The sequence below is a fragment of the Aulonocara stuartgranti genome (genome assembly GCF_965226115.1).
Source record: "Aulonocara stuartgranti genome assembly, chromosome: 20".
Taxonomy (NCBI): Eukaryota; Metazoa; Chordata; class Actinopteri; order Cichliformes; family Cichlidae; genus Aulonocara; species Aulonocara stuartgranti.
The window spans coordinates 12,152,780-12,175,479 of NC_138956.1; the positions used below are offsets into that span (position 1 = coordinate 12,152,780).

Below are 22,700 nucleotides of genomic sequence, written 5' to 3' on the forward strand. Positions count from 1 at the left end.
ATGTCCCAGGGACAACAATTACACGATGTCCCAGGGACAACATTTACACAATGTCCCAGGGACAACATTTACGCGATGTACCAGGACAAATTTGTAAATTTCTGGATTACTGTTAATCTCCATAGAATCAAGAACTCATGTCCAGTTTCACAGCTATGGACCAGTTAATTATGTTTCCAGGTGATAGTTTGATTCATAGATTCAGCACACACTTCTTCACTTGTATTTCGAAATAATCGAAGGCGGGTATTTCGAAGTCGCAAAGGAATGACGTCACAAGAAGGTGATTGGTCATTTGCAATGTTGAACCTGGAACAACATTAATTATGATGATGTGGGAACAATGCTGACACGAGGAAATCAGATCGTCCCTTTCGGAAAGAACTAAAAAGGCGTTAGTAGAGAAATACTATAAAGTAAATTAACAAACAAATGTAAGTTTGTTGACAGCCGATATATATATATATATATATATATATATATATATATATATATATATATATATATATATATATATATATATATATATACATACATATATATATATATATATATGTATGTATATATATATATATATATATATATATATATATACATATATATATATATATATGTATGTATATATATATATATATATATATATATATATATATATATGTATGTATGTATATATATATATATATATATATATACATACATATATATATACATACATATATATATACATATATATATATATATATATACATATATATATATATATATATATATATATATATATGTATGTATATATATATATATATATATATATATATATATATATATACATACATATATATACATACATACATATATATATATATATATATGTATATATATATATATATATATGTGTGTGTGTGTGTGTGTGTGTGTGTGTGTGTGTGTGTGTGTGTATATAATATGTATACATCTTATTTGACTGTTGGAATACAGCTGAATGATTCAGCAATCACTGACACTGATGCTAAGGCTGTAGGGGTCTGATTTGTCTCCTCTCCTATGAATGTGTGAAATGAGACCTTTACACCAGATGTTAGGACAATATCCTGACTGGAGGATCTTACTGATCAGCTTCTGCATCAACTAGATGAATATCTGCAAACAAGACAGGAACATGACATCCTGCCATGTTCTGTGTTTCTGTGTTTCTGGATGTTTGCCTTTTCCATGTGCTTCCCTGCCTGTGCCTTCCTGTTTGTCAGTGTGAGTGAGTTCTGTCTCTCTTTTCAGTTATATCCTGTCTTATTGTGGAAGTCATTGCCTTTGTATCTCATCTTGTGTTTCTCTTCCTGTCTTTGTTCTTAACCCACCTTTGTTATTATTTGTCAGGGCCTAATTGTGTCTACCTATTCCTTGTTATCTTCCTTGCATGTCTGTGTGTTTTTCTGTCTTTTTTAAATTTGTTTTATTTGTTGTTAGTTTTGAACTTCCTCTTAACACTTGACACCATGACGTAACATTTAACTTAGCAGTGTGTTGTAATATTCTTCTTTTTAAAAATTGATTAACATAGCTTTGTTTTGAAAACCAAGTAACTTGGTTCATTTGTTGTCTTATTGTCTTATCTTTCTGTGACCTGACTTTAATATTGACCACAAAGTTCTGACAATCTCCAAAATCATAAATAATCTGCCTTTATCTTGCAGAGTCATTAATGTCAGTAAAAACACGTTTGACGTGGAGCTGGAGTATCTGCATTAGCAGGCTAATAGCACACCACAAATTTACACCTATCTTCATTAAATGACATTCTGTCTCCACCATCTTCTCCACCACTCATCCAGTTTCCTCACTGTGTCCAGTTTATGAGTCTGTAAGACTATTATGGCTTAAAGAACAATACACATTTAAACAATCCACGTGTGCCACTGAGAAATTCTGCAGTACTATTATTTATGATGTGAATCCCAAATGAAAACACCATTCGCACTGGAGGACTAATGGGTCGCTTAGATTCCATCTCGAGATTTAATAAAAAAAAATCATGATTTCATAAATCCTCAGTCAGATGAAATTGCCTAAAAGAACAGAGTTATTTAGCTCCTTACTTTTGTCACCTAAGCTTCAAAGTAAATTATTTACTTCAAAGTCTTTATATTACCAATAACAAGGTGGGGTCTGCTCATGTGAGAAGGAGAATGAGGAAACAGGCGTTTTAAGAAAGTATGGTTTTATGAAGGGTTTTAAAGGGCTTAGGGGCAATAAATGTGTCATTTGTTTATTATAATAGAAACATTTATAGTTAAATTCTGGCCAATAGTGTGATACAGAAAGAATGATAACCAAACATTAATGATTAAGCCATGTTAGGTATCAAAGACTGGATGGAAGGCATTTCTTTAAGCAGACGACTTAAGCAAGTCTGAATAAGCAAAAAGTATGGAAGAAATTGTTTTTTGAAAATTAAACATTGCAAGGAATCTCTATTACTTGTCTCAATAATTTAAAAGGGAATGGGATGCAGTTTCTGCTTTGGTGGATGATAGGGCCCTTTGGATCAAACAAATACATTTTAAATTCAGTGTTAAGAAACTGCACTGGGGTAGAAGAACAGTCAGAATGATGTCTTTAAGTTTACCAAATTTAAGGGAACATGAGTGATAAAAGGAAAGCTATGATTAAAAATACAGGAGAAATAATAGACTAATTTACAGATTTGGACATACTGAACTAAATAGTATAATATTCAAAATGTGTTAAACTTTACAAATAGATGTGACCCACATGGACAAGAAACGGTAGAGAATGTTGCCTCACTGTCAGAAATATGAGGCATCTGATAGATATTTTACACTCAAGTACTCAAGAAATGAGTAATAGTAAGTCAGAATCTTAGACAAGCTAATTCGGCTAATAGAACATTGGGACTATTTCATAGAGCACCAGGAGGGTCACACACACAGAATTATAGCATTTCATGAATTAATAATTAACTGCCCAATAAAATATTCATCAGTAAATGAATTTTCAAATGAATTTTTAATGTATTCTATTTATTAAGACATCAATAAAACAATTAATTATTTGATAATTCAATGCTCAATAAAAAGAGGAGTTAAATCACTCTTTAAAATGTTAAAAACAGATTTTCAAAATGTCTTATGAAATAAAATTTAAAGATAGAAATAAATAAATGGATTCCTAAATTAAATTAGGAATCCAAACTTTTCTGAAATCTAAAATAATGCTTGTTTCCCTTTTCGATTCATTCTCGTTTCCCATTAGCTATTGGACTACCCTCTCCGATGAGGCGTCAAAGGTTTGGTAAAATAATATGAGCACTAACAAGTTGTGTAGGGTCATGTTAAGATTGCACAACTGGGATGTGACATTGTACCATGACTAATTTGCTTTGTTTTATTCACAAAGACCAAAAGAGTCATGGAAAGGTCACACGGAGAAGGTAATCAAATAGATAATCCTGTAATAATAAGATCATTGATTTATTGTTTAGACTCAACATACTGCTGAGGAGGTCAGGGTTTCCAAAATGGAGAATCCAATAGCTATGGAAAGGAAATTGAATTAAAAAGGAGGGATGGTATCATCATTTTAAATGTCAGAAAAGTTTTTAACTCCATTTACCCATTTCTCTTATTAAATCGTATTTTTTTTCAACTATGAAAATCTGTTTTTAAATTTTTAATTTCAGGCTACTTTTTAAATTATGTTTTAACAAGCATTTCATATATTTTTCTTTAAACCCCTTTTCAGGTTGAGATATTTCATAATGGATTAATAGTTTGTAGAAATATGTATTTTTAATCCCTATCGATTGATCAAATAATGAATTACTTTGTTAATGACAAAATAAAAAGAGGACATTGAAAACGTGATTTACTAATTAATGTTTTATTGCACATTTAACTATGAATTCATGGCACGCTTCAAAGAAGAAACATCAAGATAAACACTCCATACCATGCGGTGGCGCTAAAGTGCCAATTCGAAGAAGACGCGAAATTAAAGAAGAAGAAAGGGGACACTTGGATTTTGAGTTTATTTAGCAGAAAGCGAGACAGTTCAACAACTGAACGATATATAGACTGATTAAAAATGGCCGGGACGGCTTCAGTAGCTGGAGAAGTGTTTGTAGATGCTCTGCCGTATTTCGACCAAGGTTACGATGCGGCAGGTGTGAGAGAAGCGGTGAGTAAGCGGGCAGTTCGAACACAGCGTGTTAGCTAACCATGCTACATGGCACACTGCAATGTTTCAGCGGACACTGTAAGTTTGATATCTGAAGCTGGTTCATTTGCTCTGTTAACCAGACTCGTGTCAGGACAGTGTCTTTATTATATAGATTAAATGAAGTCTTGAAAAACCCATTTTTTATATATTTTATGTTATAAAAAAGCGAAATAGATGTGTCGATTAATTGAATAGTTTTTCCCTTTTCCCATTTTTAAGAATCGGTTCTTGACAGCCACCCTTCGACTGAGATAATTTCTCATGAAGTGAACAGTAGATTGGTCAAGTGATGGCCCAGATGTATCTCTCAGGTCCGGTGTCAGGTCTTTGCTATATTTTTCTAATTTCTTAAAGACATGACTTTCAGACTCACTAGATAGTTCTTAGGTCTGCCACTTCTTGTTTTGTTCAATTTCTTCAAATTTCAGAACAGGCAGAGAAATACCAAATCTCCATTTAACAGCTCTTTGGCAATCAACTTGTTGACCCAAAACAATATTTTATGAATTCCTTCGGGGTTTTTCTTTTAATTTCTTTTTATTTTGTAGATTTAACAAAAGAAATGGGGGAAAAAATTAGATGTTATCGTAAGAGGCTGCTGGTGACAAAGTATTTAAACATACAATTTAAGTTGGGTTTTCTCACTGAAAACAAGTGAGAAAGCAGCCCGTGTCCAAAGAAAACTTTTGAAGGATCTTCACAAAGCCTAATATATATTGGTGTCAGTGTTTTCAATAATTTCTTCGTGGTCACTACTAAACACTTCCCTGATCAAGACATTTCCCCTGGATCCTCCATTGGCTCTCATCACATCTAAGGTACACAGATTACTGCTGTTTGTGTCATGCAGCTCTACAGGGAGTGCAGAATTATTAGGCAAGTTGTATTTTTGAGGAATAATTTTATTATTGAACAACAACCATGTTCTCAATGAACCCAAAAAACTCATTAATATCAAAGCTGAATGTTTTTGGAAGTAGTTTTTAGTTTGTTTTTAGTTTTAGCTATTTTAGGGGGATATCTGTGTGTGCAGGTGACTATTACTGTGCATAATTATTAGGCAACTTAACAAAAAACAAATATATACCCATTTCAATTATTTATTTTTACCAGTGAAACCAATATAACATCTCCACATTCACAAATATACATTTCTGACATTCAAAAACAAAACAAAAACAAATCAGCAACCAATATAGCCACCTTTCTTTGCAAGGACACTCAAAAGCCTGCCATCCATGGATTCTGTCAGTGTTTTGATCTGTTCACCATCAACATTGCGTGCAGCAGCAACCACAGCCTCCCAGACACTGTTCAGAGAGGTGTACTGTTTTCCCTCCTTGTAAATCTCCCATTTGACGATGGACCACAGGTTCTCAATGGGGTTCAGATCAGGTGAACAAGGAGGCCATGTCATTAGTTTTTCTTCTTTTATACCCTTTCTTGCCAGCCACGCTGTGGAGTACTTGGACGCGTGTAATGGAGCATTGTCCTGCATGAAAATCATGTTTTTCTTGAAGGATGCAGACTTCTTCCTGTACCACTGCTTGAAGAAGGTGTCTTCCAGAAACTGGCAGTAGGACTGGGAGTTGAGCTTGACTCCATCCTCAACCCGAAAAGGCCCCACAAGCTCATCTTTGATGATACCAGCCCAAACCAGTACTCCACCTCCACCTTGCTGGCGTCTGAGTCGGACTGGAGCTCTCTGCCCTTTACCAATCCAGCCACGGGCCCATCCATCTGGCCCATCAAGACTCACTCTCATTTCATCAGTCCATAAAACCTTAGAAAAATCAGTCTTGAGATATTTCTTGGCCCAGTCTTGACGTTTCAGCTTGTGTCTTGTTCAGTGGTGGTCGTCTTTCAGCCTTTCTTACCTTGGCCATGTCTCTGAGTATTGCACACCTTGTGCTTTTGGGCACTCCAGTGATGTTGCAGCTCTGAAATATGGCCAAACTGGTGGCAAGTGGCATCTTGGCAGCTGCACGCTTGACTTTTCTCAGTTCATGGGCAGTTATTTTGCGCCTTGGTTTTTCCACACGCTTCTTGACTATTTTGAATGAAACGCTTGATTGTTCAATTTTGAGACTGCTGCATCCCTCTGCAAGATATCTCACTATTTTTGACTTTTCTGAGCCTGTCAAGTCCTTCTTTTGACCCATTTTGCCAAAGGAAAGGACGTTGCCTAATAATTATGCACACCTGATATAGGGTGTTGATGTCATTAGACCACACCCCTTCTCATTACAGACATGCACATCACCTAATATGCTTAATTGGTAGTAGGCTTTCGAGCCTATACAGCTTGGAGTAAGACAACATGCATGAAGAGGATGATGTGGACAAAATACTAATTTGCCTAATAATTCTGCACTCCCTGTACAGTCTGTAGTAAGAGCAGTGCCATAACAGGAGAGCTGACAACAGAAAAGCACTCTGACACTCCCACGGCATTGTGTGCAACACCATTTGGCAAAAAACAGTTACTCATTCAGCACTTAAAGATTTTTCTTAAATCTTACAAAAATATGAAGGTATCTATCTATTGCATATGTTTGGATTTGATTCTCTTAGTATGTGAGCAGTATTTAATGTTTTCTTGATTTGCTGTAAGTCGGAGTCCATTAGACTAGTACAGTTTTACAGCAACATTTATCTTTCTTCTCATATTTTTCTCAACTTGCAGCTCAATGACTCAATGACTGTACTTGTCCAGTCATTGATCTCCTTCATGCTCAAGAATAAGATTGCATCTGTCTTTAGATCAACAAGACAAACATTTGGATAACACTCAAAAGGGACATCAAATCCTGTACATATTGTTGCAGTAGAATATTTGAATATGGCAGCAATGGGAATGTTTGATTTTCCACTAGTCTGTTATCAGAAGTTATGTTCTCTAAGGGTCTGATTCATTTTTCCATGTGTATGAAAAAAAGAGAAGTGTACCTTTTAACCAATAAGTATTACCCCACAGTTTCAAAACTGATGAATTCCTAATTAAAAGGCTACACCTCAAAGAGTTTCAGTTGTCGAATAACAAGAAGTGAATTGTGCAACTCTAATGCAATTCATTTCAAGTGAATTTCCCAGTGGCTGCAAAATATTCCCCGTGCCAAACACGAATCGTGTTTCTTCCTTCAGGCAGCAGCGTTGGTCGAAGAAGAGACCAGAAGATACCGACCTACAAAAAACTACCTGAGTTACCTGCCTACTCCTGATTTCTCTGCTTTTGAGGTGATGAACTCATCAGAAGTTTAAAACCTTCTTAGTGGTTTCAGCTGCTGACAAGGAAATAATGGTGCTTCTTCTTTGTTCTCACCCCCTTCAGACAGAAATAATGAGGAATGAATTTGAGCGGTTGGCAGCTCGGCAGCCGATGGAACTCCTGAGTATGAAGAGGTAAATCCTGCCAGCTGTAAGAGCCTGATGGTAGCTTAGCTGCAAGTTGAGCTTTTTGCTTATTTGCCACAGAGGAAGAGAGATGCATTCATATAGTCAACCTACTACACTGCTTCTAAGTTCTTTCTAGGCTGTTCACCCATTCACTGATTTACACTGTAAAGTTGTGTTTTTAATGCAGTGTAGTCTCGGGGCCCAAAGATCACAACCATTCATTTAAAGTTTGTCAAGGATGATGCAAAATATGGTCCTTAAATTGTTGATCTGCTGTTGTGCAGTCCTGTGAGTTTTTGTCCAAAGCTTCAGCTGTTGGTCACATTTGACTTAAGAATATTTTCGTATACAGAGGGTTCATGGTCAACTCAGTGACTGCAAGCTGCCCAGGCCCTGTGGCTGCAAAACAAGCACAAATCCACCGTGCTTGATAGTTGATGTGAGGCACTTGTGCTGATGTGCTGTGTTTGGTTTTTCCTTTGTTACAGAAGTGTTTTGGTTTGTTCAAATGCAACTTTTTCTAATTTTACTGTCATAAACTTTAACATTTAACATGCTAATCTAGGATTGTAGCATCGTTTTAACAAACGGTCAAAACTTCAGCTCTTATAGAGGTGCTCACAGGTGCTGATGAGTAGTTACTAAATTACATTTGAGTGGCATGATACAGTCATAATTCATATGCAAGCATGATGGATGTACTTAGTTTTTCACAGGATTTCATAGATTCTTGTGAAAAAACTGTTTTTATACAACTTGACTTGCTTTTCCAGTAGTAGCTGTATCCCTCCCCTTCTTTAATTACACAACTGTTCAAGTCACATGCCGTATCATACATGATTCTGGCACCACATTAAAAGAAAAAGAAATTCAACATTTTATGTAGCACTTAAATGATTTCCACATTTTCAGACAGGTCGGTTAACTCAGCTTTTGTTGTTGTTGTTGTTTTTTTTTAATGTACGTTGTTGATAGTATTCCAAAATCTTTGGAAAACGGGGTAGTAACAGATGTGAGTGAAGTTGGCCCCCCACCTTCTTCAAATCCAGCAAAAGTGGTGTCACATGTTTGTGCTGGTTTGTGTTGCAAAAATGTTTGTTTGTACCACTATCATTTCAAAGATATTAATAAAAGTTTCTAGAGGTCATCTAAGGTCAGGAGGTAGATGACTTCTTTGGTACAGTAATGATGGTGGAGGCTTCAATACATGTGGGAACGACAGCCTGACCCTAATGATGTGTTCAAGATGTCTGTGAAGACCTTTGTGAGTTCCACAGCATAGTCTGTCAGTGCTCGTCCAAGGATGTTATCAGGACCTGGAGCTTTGCTTGTATTGATTTTGGCAAGAGATCTCCACACACTGTCTGGGGATTGTATCACCACGGTCTGCAGAGTGGGCTTGTAGTCTGTGATGGTTTGTATTCCTTGTCACTGCCTCTGAGTATCTCTGCTATCGCTGAAGCTTTGCAAAATCCTCCTGGATTACTGCCTTTTCATCTCTGATGCCACGTGACAGGTTTGCCCTTGCTGTTCTTAGGCTCACCTAATCCTCGGCTCTGAAGGCTGCATTTCTCAACCTTAGGAGCCTTGGACCTCACCTGTGAGCCATGGTTTCTGATTGGCCCGGACAGTGATAGCTCTGGTCTCTGTGACATCATCGATGCATTTTGGGATGTAGGCAATGACAGTTTCAGTATATTCCTGAAAGTCTGTGGTGTTGTCGTGTGTGGCAGCCTTTTTAAAGATCTCCCAGTCTCTGGTGGAAAAGCAGTCTTGCAGTGCCATCAATTTTGTCTGATTTGGGTAATGTGGGGGGGCTGGTTGACCTTCTGGCCTTTAAATTTTCTTTAATATCTTTAAAATGATAGCGGCACAAACAAAAATTTTAGCAGCACAAACGTTTGATACCACTTTTGTTGGTTTTGAAGAAGGTGGGGGGGGCAACTTCACTCACATGTAACTTAGTATTTTTCTGCTATTTTTTTTATTTTTTGCCTTCATTTCTGTTTGTTTCACACGTTAAAGTTTAACCCTCTGCTGTAAAAGGCTGTTGGGGTATTATCATCACTAAGTTTGTTAATGCAATAACTAAAGAAAGAAAGCAACATAGCAGCTACAGACGCTATCATAGGTGCATCTACTAAAAATCTCATGAGTTCTCGGTGACCGCAACCTCAAGTTCAGAGGTCAAGTTTTCTGAAAACCTTGTGAGAGCGATAATTGAAGAACCCAGCGATGTAGGATTTTCAAGTTGATGCCATCGGCGTGTCTACTAGGCAGAGGAGTAGCACTGGTGATCACCAGTATTTTAATAAATGTTTTCCTCATTGAGGTATGAGTTGCCGGCGCCCTCATCAGGACAGAAGAATGACATTACAGCGTGGCAGGAGTGCGTGAACAACTCGATGGCCCAGCTGGAGCACCAGGCGGTCCGTATCGAGAACCTGGAGCTCATGTCGCATTATGGAACCAACGCATGGAAGGCCTACAACGAGTGCGTACAGTCTCCAGATCCAGTCTGCACAGTGTTGATGTCTGTGGGGAAATACTGCTAACACGTGTCGTGTTTGATTTTTTTTTTTTCTTCAGCAACTTGGCCTTCATGATCGAGATGGCACAAAAGGAACTTCACAAATTCAGGTGAGTTCATTGCCTCAAACCTTTTGCTCCAAAACACGGTGTTTAATGTGTTTTAATATTTATCTGTTGGTGTGTTTGTTCTGCCACACAGGAAGCAAATTCAGGATTTGAACTGGCAGCGTAAGAATGATCAGTTGGCAGCAGGAGCCAAACTCAGAGAGCTGGAGTCTAAGTATGTTGTTGGAAGAGTTTACGTTTGTATCATTGACGCACAGAAGTTTTCCGTCTGTTTTAACATCTGTATTTGTGCCCTCAACAGCTGGGTGTCACTCGTCAGTAAGAACTATGAGATCGAGCGGGCAATCGTTCAGCTGGAAAACGAAGTCGCTCAACTCCGGCAACAGCAGGGAGACGAAAACAAGGAGAACATCCGACAGGACTTTTAGGAGCTACTGATCCCGCGGTCGGATTCCATCTTGGCTTGTGAGGCTAACAGGACTAAGAAGCAACCTTAGGACTGAAGTTTTTTTGCCGCGTTCCAAATGCGCCCATGAATCTCAATTTGCAGCACACAGTTTACCACTGTACACCTTATTCCAGTGTAAAAACACGACACAATACATCATCTTTTCACAAACGGAAAGTCGAACACAATAAAACGGCTTTTGTTGCCTCACGTGGTTTGGTAGGACAGGCAGATGAAATATCACATGTGACATTATTTAGTCTGTTGGCTGTAAATGCTAATGATATTATAGCATTAGTGTTTTGTCACATGAGCTCATTTCGGAAGTTTACATCGACCTGATTCTTCAAGCTCTCTTCCAGCTCAACAGTGTGTTTGGAAAAATGTACATAGTTTGTTGTTTGAAGCCAGACTCATCTTTATGAGCTCCAGCATGACTTCAATTAATGTAATTTTTTAAAGCGGTTTTAATAAATTGAACTTTTCTTATATTGTAGTGTGAATTTGATTGAACTCTTAATATTTCCCTTTCTTTTTTAAACTTGGTCTGATATCCATTATATTTTATTCTAATTTAAAATCATAAAACACACCAGTTTCTTCTTTCCTGTGAGGCACAGCAGCCTTGGTTAGCTATATCCTCCTACAAGGGGGCCTTGGTGTGCTCTTTTACACAATACTCTTACAGTTCAGTCTTTCAGTTCATGTACTGTTCAGCTGAAGCTAGTAGCTTTAGCACTTCTCCTGTTAAACCAGCTTCCATCTGATTGGCTGCCGCTCACAAACAGAAGAACATCAGGTGAGTTGAGCTGTCTGCCTCAGATGACAATTTTAAGGGGATCTCCACTCACCAATATCACACAGGTAATAGAAAAAAGCTGAAACAGAAACAAATGCAGTCTAAATCTGACCTTTAGGCTCTCAGGGAATACTTGAGTTCATGACAGGAAGTAATTTAATAGCTTCCCTTTTTAAACAGTCAGTGTACACAAGGTTGAAGGAATATTAAACATGAGATTAGGCTAGTTAGTATCCATAATAACATATCAACACGTGCATGTCCCTGTATACTAGACTCGTTTATTGGCAGCAGCTTTACTGAGTGCAAGATCATTTATTACACCTAAGTGCACAAATATCCGGTGACAGACTGTTGTTGGCTAACTAAATTACAGCACTATGCACAAATTAGTGGGATCCTTGACAGTGACACGGGGTGGGAAAATGTCAAGAAACCAAATTAAATACAGGAATTCTGCATTTGCTTTATAATATCGAGAAGCTTCCGTAAAGGCTTCACAGTGTAGTGGTTTACACATTTTGTTAAGAAGCAAACAATCTTCAGTATGCTTCTTGGAGGAGAGACAAATGTTGAGGCGTCCCTCAGGAAGATATTGGACCCCCTGTGTCCTCTGATGCACCCGTGTGAGGGTTACACAAAGTAAAGAGAAAAACTACGCTTGTAGTAAAAAGCTCAGAGTAGAAAGGTGATGTATAAGTGCAGCACATTTTCTACCCGCTGTGGTGAATAAGGGAGCAGCTGTCAGCATCCTTCCTTTGTCTGTTAAAATGATGTAATCATTTCTCTTAATGCCATATTAATTAAAAAAAAAAAAAAGAAATTCAATACTACCTTTAAACACATTACTTAATGAAAATGTCAGGAACTTACTTTGACTCATAAACCTTTAATTTAAACAGCTCGTCACCCTGGATAGTACATAGCGTACTACTGGGTTCACACAGGAATAAAAAAAAGGTAAATCTGATTTATTATTATTTATTGCCACGTTCCTCACACACACACTGTGTATAACAATCCTTTCGTCTGCCCCACCCCCCCCCCCAATACTGAATTTATTCTTCGATCACAGACAGAACGAACATCAGAATAAATTCAAGTCTGTGGCAAATCAAAAAGCCTGGCTGTGCAAGATTGTCTGTAGTCATGAAAAGCCCGATGTCCAGCATAGAAAGGAGCTAGATAATGTAGTGCTTAAACCACATATGAGCAGCTTCTACATACACCAACACCTGGAATGGATGGAACTAAAGAAAAATCCCAACAGAAATACTGATACTCATGCGTTTTCGCTTGTCTCTTACAACATTCGCCCATCTCTCACACACACACACACCAGTTTGCAGGCACCGTTAAACTCTTTGCAAAGATGCTAGAGGGTTCTCCTTAGGAAAAGTTATCCAATGTGACTGAAATTTTGACTATGTGCAAAACTTTGTGGACAGCCACCGGTAGCAAGAGTAGCAGAAGGTATTTTTGGCCATGCTCCAGTCTATATGCTGAGAGTGTTCAGAGCTGGTACTAAAGTAACAGCGTCTGGCAGGTTTTGGTTCTGGTCCTGGCTTCCTTTACTCTGGAGGAACTTCTGTCGATGCCGCTCCTCCTGACGCTTCTTTTTCTCGAGCCGCTGCTGATCTTTCCTCTGCTTGTTGGAGACCTAGGGGTGAGCGAAAAAAAAAGAAAAAGTCAGTTATTCTCATTGAGTAAAGTTTAAAACTGCTAAAGCATGACCAATGCTGCAAAAAGATATTTCACAAGTTAGGAACACCAATGTGAATCAATTTCATGTATAATGTGAAGTATAAAATATTGATTTAGCTAGACAGGCTCCTTTATAATGCAAATAATTAGCAGGAAATTTGTGTCCACAACCTTGGATTTTTGAACGTTGCTGCCCTCTGCTGTCTGGATGGGATCACTGCAGTGAGCGGCTGCAGCTCTGCAGGCTGAACAGGATCCAGAGGCACACTGGCCCTGGCAGGACTGGCCCACCGCAGAGCCAACAAGCCACTCGGCGTTGATTGTCGCTGCACTCAGTTGGAGTAAGTTTTCCTCATCACCTGAGGCAAAAAAGATATAAACATGCAAATACAATCAGATCTGTTTCTGTTAGTGTCATACTAAGAGTCTTAGTTCAATGCTGGGATGTTTATGTGATCAACACAACTAGCTGTGAAAAAAAATCCAAAGCATTCATGATTCTGATGATTATGTTGCTTTCCCTCACAGAAGTCTACTTGTTCCAACAGCTAATAATTTAAATGTAACTTCTAACCCTGGATCCCTCGATTCTTGATGGAGCTCAGGATCACGTTGTCCTCCTCTGACGCTGAAGGAGAAGACTTTTTGTGCCTGTCTCTCTGACCGTCCCCAAACTCACGCTGCTGTCCATGTGAATTCTGCATATTCTGGGAACAACAATGATAAGAAAAACATCAGAAAAAATCTAGTAGAAGACGGCTCATTGGGTGCAGTGTTGACATATAAAGACGCATGCTAGATGAGAGCTAACTGTTCTTTAAGTACTGGTCTGGTAGGACACCACACCTCTATGCGGAGCTGAGCAGGACTCTCAGAGTTGTCTCCTATCCGTCTCACGCTGTCATAATGGTCTCCATAGCGGTAGGCAATGTGCAGCTCTCGGCACACCTGCTTCTCTGAACCGTTGATCTGCAACAAAAACACAACATATAAACAGCGTGGTGTGCCACAGAGACATCATATAACAAATTATATTAGCGCACAAGATCAGGAGACATAATTTGAAAGTGTCTGCTCCTACCTCCCACAGTGGAGTGTTGAGCTGATGGATAACCACTTTCACCTGTTGACTGCGAGCAAACGCCACAATGGCATCGTTGCCAGCAAAAGTACCAGGCTGAGAAAGATTGGCCACTGCAAGGAAAAGAAGCACAGAGTTGTTACTGCCACAACTGCTCTCTTGAACTTTCAACACATGACTCTTAAAGTCTGTCTGTTAAAATGACTAAAGCTGTCCTATTGTATATATTACTATTTCCACATTTTTACACTAAAAAAAAAAAGTAAACTAAGAGATCGTATATTTATTTTGTGACACCCCGTCCCTCCCACAGGCCACTTACATACATCTGTCACTCAGAAGCAATAACCACCAGAGGTCACTGCAAAGTTTCTGGTCAAAACTGCATCCCACTGAACTCAGCTGTCTGTCTGTGCAACTATATTGCCAAAAATATTCCCTCACCTACTGAAATCATGGAATTCAGTTGTTTCAATCACTTCCATGGCCACAGGGTATAATATTCAAGCATGAAGACATGCAGACTGCTTTTACAAAGATTTGTGAAAGAATGGGTTGCTCTCAGGTACTCAGTAAATTTCAGTGTGGTACCGTGATAGGACCTGTGTAACAAGTCCAATCGTGAAATTTCCTCGCTACTAAATATTCCACAGTCGGCGGATGCTGAGGTGCATAGTGCACACAGGTTGCCAATTTCCTGCAGAGTCAAGCACTACAGACCTCCAAACTTCATGTGGCCTTCAGATTAGCTCAAGAACCATGTGTAGAGCGCTTCATGGAATGGGCCTTCATGGCAGAGCAGCTGGATTCAAGCACAATACACAGTGTTGGATTAAGTGGTGTAAATTGAGCCATCACTGGACTGTGAAGCATTGGAAACAGTTCTCTGGAGTGACGAATCACACTTCTCCATCTGGAAATTTGGTGGATGAGTCTGGGTTTGGCAGTTACCATCAGAACGGTATTTGTCTGACTGCATTACGACAAGTGTAACGTTTGTTGGCGGGGGGGTTATGGTGTGGAGTTGTTTTTCAGAAGTTGGGCTTGGCTCTTTACTTACAGTGAAGGGAACTCTTAATGATTCAGCATACCAAGATATTTTGGACAAACTTTGTGGGAACAATTTGGGGATGTTCCATCGTGACTATATAACAATGCATAAAGCAAAGTGCACACAGACGTGGACCTTGCCATGTGTTTTCTTTCTTCCAAGTTTCTCTTCCAAGTTTGGGTTGAAAGAACTTGACTGGCCTGTACAGAGTCCTGATCTCAACTCAACAGAAAACCTCTGGGATGAATTAGAGTGGAGACTGTGAGCCAGGCCTTCTCGTCCAACATCAGTGTCTGACCTGACAAATGTACTTCTGGAAGAATGGTCAAAAACTGCCGTAAACACTTCTAAACTCTTCCCAGAAGAGTTGAAGCTGTTACAGCTGTAAAGGATGTGCTGACACCATTTTAAACACTATGGATTAAGAGTGGGATGTCAGTCAAGTTTGTATAGGTGTGAAGGCAAATACTTTTAGCAATATAGCGTAGGTACCGTTATAGATTGTGGATTGCAAGTTAGAGTAAGTCTAGCTAATCACATTGTTTTCTTGGCATATGTAGCCAATGTTACCCGCTTGCTTGTTTTTTTCTTACAGTGCTGTGCAAAGGGAACGTCATCCTCAACAAAGGGCTCAAAGTCTTGTCGATGGGATGTCATATAATCAACAGTTTCCTGGCGAAGACGCAGGTGGCCCCGGGAGTGACCCTCTAACTGGTCGCCTAGAGCTCTGAACAGACAATTCCTAAAGAACAAAAGGAAATGACAAATGACTGCCTGTGGTTGAAGGGTTTAATATACAATCTTTACCAAAATGAAGTTAAAAGTTGTTCGAATTTTTAAATCAAAGAGAGCTGCTCAGCCTTATTTTTTTCCAAGCATTTTTGAGCCCTCATAACTGATTATGTAAAGGATAAAGACAGGGCATTTTTAGAACAGATTAAATACATTTAAGCTCTTTTAAAAACTGCATCCAAAAAAATTAAAAACAAATCCAGGTGCTCCGATCTAAAGCCAGAACTGTTTTTTAAGATATCACCATATGGGATGTGGTGGGCCAAGTTATAGGATATGAACAATCTCCTATTTACCTACATTGTGATACTAAGCCTCATTAACTAGACACGATTCCCTCTGAGTCAAAACTATTTTTAATACAGCAATAAGCTAATGCAACCTACAGACTCAACACTGGTGTTCACATGTTCACATAATAAGTTCACATAATATTTTGATCACTTTGAAATAAATGAGAAATCAGTTTAAGCAGGACCACACAGAGAGAGCAGGTCTGATATTCTGGCTCTTACCCATCTCCAGGGACTTCTCTCAGCTTGAGCCCCAGTGCTTGCAGCTGATTGGAGAAACTGACAAACTCTGCACCTTCATCGCCATCCTGAGGGCGGTTCTTGCGGTCTTTTGCGATGGCCCGGCGCACTGCCCTTTCATCCCTCTTGCGCTCCAATTCACTCTTTTTATTGCTCCGCAAAGATTTGTGCGTCTGTTTCCTCGACATGTTGACTGCACTCGTGTCTGCAGGCCTACAACACCACAGTGCGTCTCCCTGTGGCAGCGAGCAGGCGCTTCATGAAAGACTACCACACGTCTGTAACTTTCTTTTTTTAATGACAGAGAAATAGTAGATTTTTTAAATATTTCAACCAGACGGCATATTAGATCATTCTAGATTTTATACATATATATATATATAGTTTCTTGAAGGACATTCAAAGCTCTTCTTTGGGGTTTGTGATCCCACACTGCTTCAATAATGTCCAGGTCTGGGCTCTGGGGAGGCCAGTCCATGATTAATAGTGTTCCCCTATGTGTTTTTCTATTGACGTATGCTTTTACAGTGCGGCAATATGTTTGGGACCAAAATCTATCGGTTCTGTTATGTGACTGACAAACTTTCAGACAGTCTGACTGTATGAAAGCAAAATAGAAAGAAATGAGGGGTGGCTCAAGACATTTTCACAGTAGTGTACCTTTACTTCAAAAAGGCAGCATAAACTTTTTATTTTCATTTCTTTAATATATATATATATATATATATATATATTACCTGAGATAATACTGACAGATATATATATATATATATATATATATATATATATATATATATATATAGATATATATATATATATATATATATATATATATATATATATATATATATATATATATATATATATATATATATATCTCTGTCAGTATTATCTCAGGTAATATATATATATATATATATATATATATATATATATATATATCTCTGTCAGTATTATCTCAGGTAATATATATATATATATATATATATATATATATATATATATATATATATATATATATATATATATATATCAGTATTATCTCAGGTAATTTATGACGTTTTGTGACTTTAATTCTGCCAAATAATATTTTGTTTTTTCTTGAAAATTAACAATTCCAATTTCGAAACTTTCTGGATTTTTCTTTGAAGGATATCCCCTAACCCGGCTTTGTATTTTTTTTTTAAATTTTATATAATTGTTTATTTTTCTTGGCCTGTAAACATAAGCCGTGATACACTTTAGAGAAAACGCACCACGTCTAAAACGTGGTACGTTTTAGATATAAACGTCCAATAGTTTTTTTTTACTTCCTTTGTTTGTACTGAAGCTAAATCATTTTACTTTGCTTTCTTAAATGTAGCCAATTAGTCAGCAGTATGGAAGCTAACTAATAAACACTTAGAAACTTAAGTGGGTACGGAGTCACTCGCTATCTACTTAGCTCAAACGAAGCGTTTTCGGCAACAGCTTAGCTGTTAGCTAGCATTAGCGGCTAGGTGCAGAGTACTCAACAGCTGGAGAGATTACATAACAAATCACCTCTTGTCTTTATCACTACATCATGACACACCGAGTAACTTAACATAGTTGACGTGCTGACACTTACCTTTAAAAAAAACTCTGATTGACGAGATAACCAGTTTTTGTTTTTATTATGTTCTAGCTCAGAATAGGAAAGTTGTGATTGTCCGTTTTTGTTTACAACTGAGGTTCCGCGTACGTATATCCGTGTACGTCAAAACGTACGGAAGGAGAAATGGGCCAAACCGTAAATGCGATTAAAAAGGCTTGCAGTAGCAGCAAATTTTCTTCATTTAAACAAAGTAAACAAACAACAAGGAAAAAAAATGACAAGACTCCAGTATATATCTCTCTTTCTTTCTATCTATCTCGTGGTCTTTAAATTCACCACCTTCCGCCTTCTTAATGTCTTCTAAGGCTACTCACAACCTACTCATTTTAATGACTCCATGCAGTTGATGAATATAAGGCGGAGTGGGCTGAAAAGTAATAAACAGGATGTTTGCAACGTTAAGAAAAACAACATCAACAAAAACAGACACAGATAAAGAAAATAATCTCAAGAGATAAAACTGCATAAAACTTTTTTTATTTCCAAAAAACGAGACAAGAAAAAACATAAAGGAGCCATACGGCTCTGTGTGTGTGGGGGTTATCATGGGTAAGTGCTGGCATTGTGTGAACAGATGTAATGGCCTACAGGCTATCCGCGTGCTTGTACGTGTGCAGCACTCAGCGCCCGTTACCTGAGTGAAACATAGGAGCCGTCAGCCACGTTTGACTCAAAGGACAACAACTCTGTACTGTATGTGCACGAGCAGTGTGTGTGTGTGTGTGTGTGTGTGTGTGTGTGTGTGTGTGTGTGTCAGCAAGGCACATCATGTTTTATGATAAGAGTTTCTATTTTTGAGTTGATATCAGAACATCATGTGAAAAAAAGGCCATTTTTAGCTGACTTCACAATTTTACATTTATGACTAAGATAAGATAAGATAAGATAATCTTTATTAATTTGTTGGGTTAAGGCTGCCGACCTTTGCCAGCGCCATCTTACCCTTCGACCATACATACATTACAACATCACATGGGGAAGTCAGGTCAGAGAGGTATAACAATGGAAAATGCACAACATGAGGAAAGACGAGGAGAAAAAATAACTCCCCCCAGACTGAGCTCCAACAGGGAGATCAGTTTGAGAAAAGAAAGAAAAACACCTCAGCACATAGGACATGAATCAGCATATCTCACAACATAGAAGACATAAGCATCGAAGGCGTTTGGAGGGGGTGGGGGGTGAGTGTAGGTCTGTGTCAGTGTACATGCGTATGTGTGCGTGTGTGTGTTCCGTGTTCAACCGAGAGAAAGTGTCCCTTCACCCAGTTAAGCAAAAGTCAACAGTCTTCGGTCGACGCGGGTGGCCTTGAATGAGGAGGGAGAGAGTCACAACACAGTCTTGTTAGCTAAGGGAGAATTTGTTATTCCCGTCAGCTTTTGCCTTGAGCATCCAGCTGGCGCCAGGGGGGCCGCATGAGATGAAGATGGTAGCTGTTTTGGATGGTGCGAACAAACTGAATCCAATTTTACAGTTGGTCTAATGTCCATCACTGGTCACCAGGTCTCTCAATTCCCGTTGTTCTTCTTCAAGATCTTATCCATATAGCAGAGCCATGAGCTTCTCCAAGATCTTGTCCATATTGCGTTCAAAAACACAGTCTGAGTACTCACAGCCCTGCTCATCATCTATCATGTCGGCCAGACTTGTGGGATTTTGAACAGCTGTAGCCGCTTCTTGTTCTTCGATAAGCCATCATCATCATCATCGTTTATTTATATAGCACTTTAAAAACACACAAGGCTGACTAAAGTGCTGACCAACAGAAACATAATAGATACCATAAGAATAATAAATACGATAAAATAATAAACATAGCGAAAACAATAAAATACAAGTCAGTCAACCACTGAATCAAAAGCCAGTGAATAAAAATGCGTTTTCAATCCGGATTTAAAAACCATCACTGATGTCGATTGCCTAATGTGAAGAGGAAGATTATTCCAAAGCTTAGGAGCCATGATAGAGAACGCTCGGTCTCCTCTCAGTTTCAACCGTGATTTGGTGACTGAGAGCAACAGCTGCTCAGCTGACCGGAGCGAACGAGTGGGGACATAGGGCTTCAGCAAATCAGACAGATACGCAGGTGCCAGACCATTTAAAGATTTAAAAACCAATAAAAGAACTTTAAAATGAATCCTAAATTCAATTGGGCGCCAGTGCAGGGAGGCCAGAACCGGAGTAATGTGCTCAAATTTCCTTTTACCAGATAAAAAGCCAGGTCCGAGCCAGATAAAAAGCCAGGTCCGAGCCAGATAAAAAGCCAGGTCCGAGCCAGCTCCAATCAGCCAGAACTCTGTTATTGTGGTTCCGAATTGGTAGATGTCGTTCAATCTCCATCATTGTATTAACAGACCTCTCTGCATTGAATCATATCTGTTATTAACCTCTGTCTCTCTTCCACAGCATGTCTTTTATCCTGTCTTCCTTCTCTCACCCCAACCGGTCGCAGCAGATGGCCGCCCCTCCCTGAGCCTGGTTCTGCCGGAGGTTTCTTCCTGTTAAAAGGGAGTTTTTCCTTCCCACTGTCGCCAAAGTGCTTGCTCATAGGGGGTCATATGATTGTTGGGTTTTTCTCTGTACCTATGAAGCGCCTTGAGGCGACTTTTGTTGTGATTTGGCGCTATATAAATAAAATTGAATTGAATTGAATTGAATCATCGAGAGTGTTGCCAGACACACGACGCAACCGAAAATCGAGTATCCAGCAGCAAACGTCTCCGCAGGACAATCAGGCTCTCCCAAGGAGTTGTCGGTTTCGTTAAGGGACCAGTTGATCAAATCCACAATTCTTCTTTAGGTTTTTAGAGAACAAGTCTGGGAGACTCTCTTAGGGTTAGAGAATAAGCAAGACTATACAAAAGACATGAGAAGCCAAGCAGGAAAGATAAGGGAGAGGGAGAAGGAGAAAGTGTGACCGCCTCCACCAGGAGCCAAGAGAAGAAGTCTTTTAGAGAGCATACCATCTCTGTCAGCTTCACTGCCTTGCTCAAAGGCTTTTTTGACATGACATGGTTGTTTGTATAGATAACATCTGCAAACCATGGCTATGACCCACAAGCCACCACTTCTTTGTCTTTGTAGTTTGTTGAATTTAAACTTGATCACCACAGCATCCACTGGTACAAAATCGGGAGCTTTATTATATTATCATTATAGTTGTGTCCTTTTATTTTAATCCAGTTGAAGGTTGATTTACTTGTCTGACAATGGATGGGATGGCCACTTAAATATTTTTCAGTTTTAGTAAATTTGCATTCAGCTTCATGTTTGAAGCTGCACTCATAATCATGACCATTCAGGCTTCAAGTCCTTTTTTTTTTTTAAACAGTTAAATGTTTACATTACCCCCATTCTACCCCCTGTAGATTTTAATTAGAGCCTACTACACTGGTGCCCATCTTGGCTGCAGTTTCTTCACGAGGGGCGAGGTTGAAATGAAGTAACACTAGCAGGAGTGTGCCTGTGGGTGACAACAGCAGATGTTTTTAAAATCTGCTCCACCAGAGACAAAGGGTATGAGTACAGTGGTTAGTGATTATTTTCTTACAGTATTTGTATTTTAGATTTTATTTGGGCATGCATAGAAAATTGGAATACTGTACAACAGTTCAGTCTGTTTCACTACTTTATTTGGGATGATTGCTGTCCATGGTGCTGAAACAGCCACCCTTCCCTGGAGTGATTACTTGGTTTTTATGACACATTTTCCTGTCAGTTTGTTGTTTCTCTGGTACCTAGGTTGGCAATACAGACTATACTTGAGGGATACAGGAAATCTGGATATACATATTTGAGCTGCAGGCTGGGATATGACAGTTATATATTTCCTTTGATTTGATGGTTTGCATACTTGCAAGGTCCACCTCTCATTTCTGTATTCTATATAGCAACTTGAAACTTTTACCATGGAGACAATAAGAGCAGATGCTTTCAAATAATACATCAAACAGGATGTTTACTCAGTGAGCTCAATGAGCCATGGTACAGATGTCATGCCACACCAGAACTAGTCTTTGAAACCACTGGCCTTTATTATTTCCACCAGTAGAATATTATCACTATTTTGCAGAAGTTTCGACGTTTTCTGAATTTCCACACTTTCCACTGTAGCCTAAACAAGTAATCCAAATGACACCCCAAAACAAGTTTTAACCTTAGGCTCATTTTGGAAATGTAACAAGCGGCATGTTGTGAGCAGAAATGGTGCAGAGTCAGAAACAGAGGAGCAGCAGTGTCTGGGGGAGAAGTAGAACACAAGGCAGGCGTGTGTGTGTGTGTGTGTGTGTGTGTGTGTGTGTGTGTTAGGGTTGGGGGGGTTACTGTGGGGATAAAGCAGGTTAAATCATGATGACGAGTGCCATCGGTGCCTCTGCCGGTGTCCTGTAAATAACGAGCCTACAGGCCTTTGCCTTAAAGCGGGCTTGCA

At 38.9% G+C, this 22,700-nt stretch overlaps 2 protein-coding genes across 3 annotated transcripts; one reads left to right on the forward strand and one right to left on the reverse strand.

Moving 5' to 3' along the window:
* The first annotated feature begins 3,978 nt into the window (after positions 1-3,978).
* On the forward strand, positions 3,979-11,164 carry bcas2 (BCAS2 pre-mRNA processing factor). The gene is made up of 7 exons (XM_082519343.1): positions 3,979-4,191; positions 7,378-7,470; positions 7,565-7,635; positions 9,962-10,123; positions 10,219-10,269; positions 10,361-10,441; positions 10,529-11,164. Exons 1-7 carry the CDS (start codon positions 4,099-4,101, stop codon positions 10,653-10,655), a joined length of 678 nt encoding a protein of 225 aa, XP_082375469.1. The 5' UTR covers positions 3,979-4,098; the 3' UTR covers positions 10,656-11,164.
* A 1,179-nt stretch (positions 11,165-12,343) lies between these two features.
* otud3 (OTU deubiquitinase 3) lies at positions 12,344-18,383 on the reverse strand. 2 transcript variants are annotated; one of them, XM_082519342.1, is made up of 8 exons: positions 18,245-18,383; positions 16,618-16,871; positions 15,904-16,052; positions 14,260-14,372; positions 14,025-14,147; positions 13,753-13,885; positions 13,350-13,537; positions 12,344-13,134 (listed from the first exon to the last, which is right to left on the reverse strand). In XM_082519342.1, exons 2-8 carry the CDS (start codon positions 16,821-16,823, stop codon positions 12,970-12,972), a joined length of 1,077 nt encoding a protein of 358 aa, XP_082375468.1. In that variant the 5' UTR covers positions 16,824-16,871; positions 18,245-18,383; the 3' UTR covers positions 12,344-12,969. The 2 variants fall into 2 exon arrangements, with proteins under 2 accessions (XP_082375468.1, XP_082375467.1); XM_082519341.1 differs by having other exon boundaries at positions 16,618-16,923.
* Positions 18,384-22,700: the final 4,317 nt, after the last annotated feature.

Bases quoted from the DNA above. Each gene is read 5' to 3' on its own strand.
- otud3 (XM_082519342.1), bottom strand. From the start codon at position 16,823: ATGTCGAGGAAACAGACGCACAAATCTTTGCGGAGCAATAAAAAGAGT. The intron at 14,373-15,903 runs GTAAGAAAAAAA...TTTTCCTTGCAG, and splicing joins CGTTCCCTTTGCACAGCACT to TGGCCAATCTTTCTCAGCCT. The intron at 13,135-13,349 runs GTTGTGGACACA...GCTCACCCCTAG, and splicing joins GCAACGTTCAAAAATCCAAG to GTCTCCAACAAGCAGAGGAA.
- bcas2 (XM_082519343.1), top strand. From the start codon at position 4,099: ATGGCCGGGACGGCTTCAGTAGCTGGAGAAGTGTTTGTAGATGCTCTG. The intron at 4,192-7,377 runs GTGAGTAAGCGG...TTCTTCCTTCAG, and splicing joins CGGCAGGTGTGAGAGAAGCG to GCAGCAGCGTTGGTCGAAGA. The intron at 10,442-10,528 runs GTATGTTGTTGG...TGCCCTCAACAG, and splicing joins CTCAGAGAGCTGGAGTCTAA to CTGGGTGTCACTCGTCAGTA.